Below are 5,643 nucleotides of genomic sequence, written 5' to 3' on the forward strand. Positions count from 1 at the left end.
TCACGAACAGCTTGTAACACTCCAAAGAGAAAGGAAAACTTGAAATCGCATCATATGACCCCTTTAAAGCATCGTTTATGTGGCTCCAAGAAACAGCATTGTGAAATGAATTCAACGATAAGAGTCCACAAAAAAGTGGTATGGTATAGGTATGGTAAAAATTACCTCCTCACCTCAGCATTGTTTTACAGTAAGAGGATGCAATTGTAACGTAGAGTGCATTTTCTTCATTGAAAGTAAATTGCGTCAAATGGTACCTCTATGTGCCTTACTCTCAATGCCACTTCAGCTGTTACATGGCGGGCGTTAGGGCTGCACGATTAATTGAATGCGATTGTCATGCGCATTTTGTTAGTAAAGCCGCTTCTGTAATCAGCAGTAAATCATCATCACGTGCTTTCAGATGGAGCAGCATTTACTACACAGAGCCGTAGTTAACTGACAAGTTCCGCAAAAAAAAAAAAAAATCGCAGACGATTTTATTGCGCGATTATGAAATCGAAGAAATCGTTCGCGATAATGACAGCTGTTTGCATAGCTTCTCAGTGACCTACGGCTCTGTGTAGTAAATGCTGCTCCATCTTAAAGCATGTGAAAATACCACATTTAATAACATATTTTTACAGCAAACTCACTTCATAACGTCAGTCGAGTGTTTGAAATAAATCCTTCTGTGAGATGATGTGGCTTCTTACACAGAATAAGGCACGCAACATATTTCATAGTATTCTAAGCAGTGATAAAGGCATTGCATTATAAATATACTTTATTTTAATGAAAATTATAATAATAATAACTCCAATAAACCATATATTGTCATAATCGTGTGTTAATTAGTCACGTTGAATCAATAAAAGCGGTTAAATCTTCTGTTTACCCAGCTACTGCTATAGGCATCTCCTGGGTTTCTTCTGCTAGGCGTATTTGGAGTTTCAGCACGAGAGCGCCCTCTGGAGATTTACTGCTGATCACAGAACCATGCTTCACTGAAAGATACGCATGACAATCACAGCTTCTGTCGAATCGCGATTTCGATTCCCTTTCAATTTATCGTGCAGCCCTAGCGGGCGTCATTTTTAATTTTGTGTGGCCCAACCAGATATTAGTGGGTGGAGTTAGTGTAAATAGCCTATATGTCAACAAGGAGGGTTATTTGCACTTAGTGTAAATAGACACTCCGTTATAGAAACAACATTGTGAAATGGCCTGATATATAATGTCCCATAGAAACTTAAAGGGTTCAGAAAAATATATTGGATATCAATATTTGGATTTCGTTAGATCATTAGACCCTGCATTAAATCCCTTGCCTCATTCAATTCTAAAAGCACTTAAAAAGACAAAGTGCTGCATTTATTAAAGAGAAGCTTGATGTGTCAGTAAGTAGCAAACATGTAGGCCCCATTTGTGTCCAAGCATAGGACCATTTCTGTTGTGTTGTGGCTTGTTTATATTGTAACAATTAAGTGTTGTTCCAATTTCGCTGTGTTGCGGCGATTTCATGGTGTAGTCTAAAATTTGTTGTGCACTACTGGGCCGGTCCGTAAATATCAGTGCTTAATGGGGAAAGTTCATTTTTGTCACTGCTGTGAACTAACCACCACACATTTTTTGTCAATATTATACACCCTTAAGTGGAAAATGTTTATCATACTAAAAACAAGTTTTGGACAAAACTTTCGGAACAATACGCCACCTCTGTGTTTTTAAACTTTGCTTATGGAATAACAAATGCTTTATGATTTATGTCTGAAGGAACTCTTCATGACAAGCACACTATTGCCCAAAGCAGAGAAATCTCTAAGTGACCACCGACAGACACAACGTATCTATTATTTACATAGCCTTGTGCAGAACTTTAAAATATGCAAAGATGCATCGTTAATCCCTTTAACTCCCAAGCGGGCATCAGACACAGTGCTTCAGCAACTTGAAATGCATTTAAAGAAGATATTTTATCGGCTAGTGTGTGGATACCTGCAGCACAAGCGGCTCAGGGTTGAACGCCAACGTCATCAGCAGCTGCATTCGTTCCGTGTCCTTAAGGTTCTTCAGCAGGAAGCTTCCAGAGTCCTTGGTCTCCGCGTACCTCCTGACCACCCGGTCCAGAAGCCTCTGCGAGGGGCAGTGCACCAGATCCGACCAGCCCTCCACCACTTCTGGGGTCAGCAGCCTTACGTCCCCGTTAAGCCGGGCGAACTCCGTTTTGTACATACCCTGAATGAGATCACAGCGAGGTCTTCCAGTGGCCCGTTTGCAGATCTTCTGATCGATCTCTGCGAGCTCTTGGTTGGAGCCCAGGCGTTTGAGCACGACCCTGCGCGTTCCTTCCCTGGGTTCTCCGTATTGAGCGAAATAAACGTTCTTTACATTGAAAAAGTCTAGGAAGCGCAGGCGGCCCCACATCTCGAAGGTCACCTGGCCGTTCATGAACTTGCGGCACCAGCTAGTGCCAAAGCAGGCCGGACACTTGTTGAGGCCGATGAATCGCCGGTCGGTGAGCTCGTTCCTCTGGAAAGAGGCGAAGAGGTTGTGAGTGTTCATCAGCAGGATCACAAAAAGAGCTACGATGAAGAGGAACTTGCCGCACCGGTAGACGCGGCCAAATTTGAGCGACAGTATCCGCAGCATGCTGATTGGCAGCAGCGCACTGAGAGTGAGTGCAGTTAATCTTTGTCAATGCGGCTGTTCCATCATTGCTATGTGTAATATCATCATCCCCATCACATTCACGTTAGTTAGATTGCTCTATAGTGGCAGCAGTGTTGCCTGGTCAGCTCAGTTGCCTGGTCAGCTCGTCGGTTTCAAGAGCCCCTCTCACCATGTTTTACAGAAGGGATTTATGGTTTTACGTCGAGTTGGCATTAAGCTGCCACATCAGAAATCCCTCTACCTGAAACAGATAAATGAAATCAGATTAATAAAACCGTACACGGAAGTTGTAAGTGTAATAATGACATTATCAGTTGGCATTTCAGAGCTATCTGCATAGTTCACCCCAAAATTAAAATCCTGTCATAAGTTACATACCCTTACCCAAACATGAATGACTTTCATTCTTCTTTGTAAAACAAAAGAAGATATTTTGAGGAACATTTGCAACCAAACAGTTCTGGTCACCATTGATTTTCATTATAAAATAACTACAGGTTTGGAACAACATGAGGGTGAGTAAATGATTTCATTTTTCAGTGAACTATCCCTTTAAGAGAACAGATTGTACCAAGATTTAAAAAAAAAAGGTTTAATGAGGAAAATAGATGAACAATCAATCTTCATGCTAGTATTATGTCAGTTTGTATGCGCTAACATAATAGTCAAACCCCAGCCTTGTGGGGACGGCAACAGGAAGTGGGAGATGTTAAAATATTTAAATGTTAAAGCTCACTCTATAGCACTGTTTAATGTGACCTATTAATGCTTCAAATTCAGTGATGTATATTGTGAAGCATTTAACTTTAGCAGACAGCTTAGACAAAGACAGAATTACACAGAGAGGTTAAGCAGCATGTTAAAATACATTCAAATGTGTTAGCTAATTAGAATTGTTCATACAAACATTTATAATACTAAAATATACAATTAGCAAGAGTTGATAAGAGGCTCTAAATATCCATTGATGTAAAGCAGAGGCTGTTGCGAATAATCTTTCCAGAAGAATGTGGGATAAAGCTCCTATAAAAATGTAGGTTCATGGTTTCGTTCATCATCTTTAACCTCATAAAAGATACAGCACAAACCAATAAATTGCAGCTTAGTATACAAGGGAGTGCACTTAGCATCACCAACCTTTTTTTAATTAATTCAGCTAAATGAATGCATAAAAGGAACCAGCAAATCACACCTGTATGGTCCTTCAAAATATGTTCAACTAAGGAGTAATAATGTGAAATCCTACAGTATAATACTATACAATAAATAATTACATAAAATAACAAACATGACTCAAAAACATAACATAACATAAAAACATAACTCCGTTAAAATCCCAAAAATATGGAGCTCAGTGTGAAACGGCTTGCTTTCAATGATGAGATTTAAAAAAAATGACATTTTTAGCTCACAGAGAACAGCACACACTATCAATTAGCAGACAATCCCAAGACAAATGTGTCTGAGTCAAACTAGATATGACTCCGAGATTACATCACTAACTTGAACTCAAAAGACTGTTTCAAACAAGGCTGCCTGCATACTTTGAATATAGTATTTGACTAAATACTGGGTAGCGAAGGATAAAGCTATTTTAATTATAGTACAACCCCTTTGTACACAAAGTCTTTCATATTTAATAAATGTGTTTGTATGTGTTAAACAGTGTTTGGCACATTGTACTAGCAGCCTCAATATATCAGCATATAGTGTGATCCACTGTGCAGCTTATTCCGGTAAAGAGGAACCCAATTAGACATGAAGAGACCAGCATCTAATGCACTCAACCACAGCTTGTTTTGTCATTACGTGTCATTTAGGTCTGGTTTATCTGAAATGGCTGATAACACAATAATGGGGAAAAGCAAGTAAGGTCAAAAAACTGTGTCAGGTTTGCAGGTAAATTTAAGAGCCTTTTTAAGACTAAGTAAAAGTAAATGTAAGGAATAATTTAAAGGGAACAGTCATTTGTATTAGCAACATTTCCAAGCCAGTTTACACACAAACGCACCAAAAAAAAAAAAATATATAGGCTTGAATATAGTGGTTCCCAACCACTACATGAAAATAACTTATTGTACTTCACACTGAACACACTGCAAAAAAAAAAAGTGATGTTCTTCCTCATTATTTTTGTCTTGTTTTCCAGTGCAAATGTCAAAAGATACATTTACTTGAGAAGCAAAATGAAATTATATAAAAGTCGTCGTCTTGTTTTCTGTGGAATTGATCAAAATGTAACAAGTGTCTGCCAATCAAATTAATTAAATGGGAAAACATTTTAATACCCCATTCATATTTATTTGTTCTTGTTTTTAGAATAAACTAATTTATGTTCAATTTTTAAAGACTTAATTTTACTTTTGCATCTTAAGTAGTGTATGTCTTGATAAGGATATTTAGATATTTGTATAGAAAAAACAAAAATACTGAGGAAGACATACATTTTTTGCAAAGCATGCAACATTTGATTCCATGACTTAATGAATTTAAGACTTTCTGCTCTGATGCAAGACTTTTTAAAGACTTATAGAGATAGTGACAGTAGCATTGACTTCCATATATTTTCCCATAAAGTTAATGGCTACCGTCAACTGTTTGGTTACCAACTTTCTTCAAAATATTTTAATTTTATTCAGCAGAAGAAAGACATTCGTACAACTGGAACAACTTGACAATTAAAATTTTTGGGTGAACTGTCCCTTAAATTTGTGGAAGGGCAAATTAAGACTTTAAGACCCACAGAAACCCTGCATATAGAAAACACCTGAAAATTAGGGATGGGTAAAAAATATCGATATCTCGATTATAATCAATTCTCATTTTTACAAAACGATATAGATTCTTAAATCCCAAGAATCGATTATTCTAGCCTGTTTTCAGTTAATGGATGGGACATTGAAGGGCATCTCCCATCCAATAAATCACAATAAGCATTGTGCTTTGGTACTTTTAATATGAAACAAAGTCTCAGATTTCAAATTATGTTCA

At 37.7% G+C, this 5,643-nt stretch overlaps 1 protein-coding gene across 1 annotated transcript in view; it reads right to left on the reverse strand.

Moving 5' to 3' along the window:
* Positions 1 to 5,643, reverse strand: part of dipk2aa (divergent protein kinase domain 2Aa) — a 40,712-nt gene that overhangs the window by 24,633 nt on the left and 10,436 nt on the right. Inside the window, exon 2 of the mRNA XM_016478144.1 lies at positions 1,978 to 2,893. Within this exon, the coding sequence (XP_016333630.1) occupies positions 1,978 to 2,631 (654 nt within the window). The 5' untranslated portion in view covers positions 2,632 to 2,893. The remainder of the gene's footprint in view (positions 1 to 1,977; positions 2,894 to 5,643) is intronic.

Source organism: Sinocyclocheilus anshuiensis, unplaced genomic scaffold, assembly GCF_001515605.1.
Source record: "Sinocyclocheilus anshuiensis isolate Anshui unplaced genomic scaffold, SAMN03320099.WGS_v1.1 scaffold436, whole genome shotgun sequence".
Classification (NCBI taxonomy): domain Eukaryota; kingdom Metazoa; phylum Chordata; class Actinopteri; order Cypriniformes; family Cyprinidae; genus Sinocyclocheilus; species Sinocyclocheilus anshuiensis.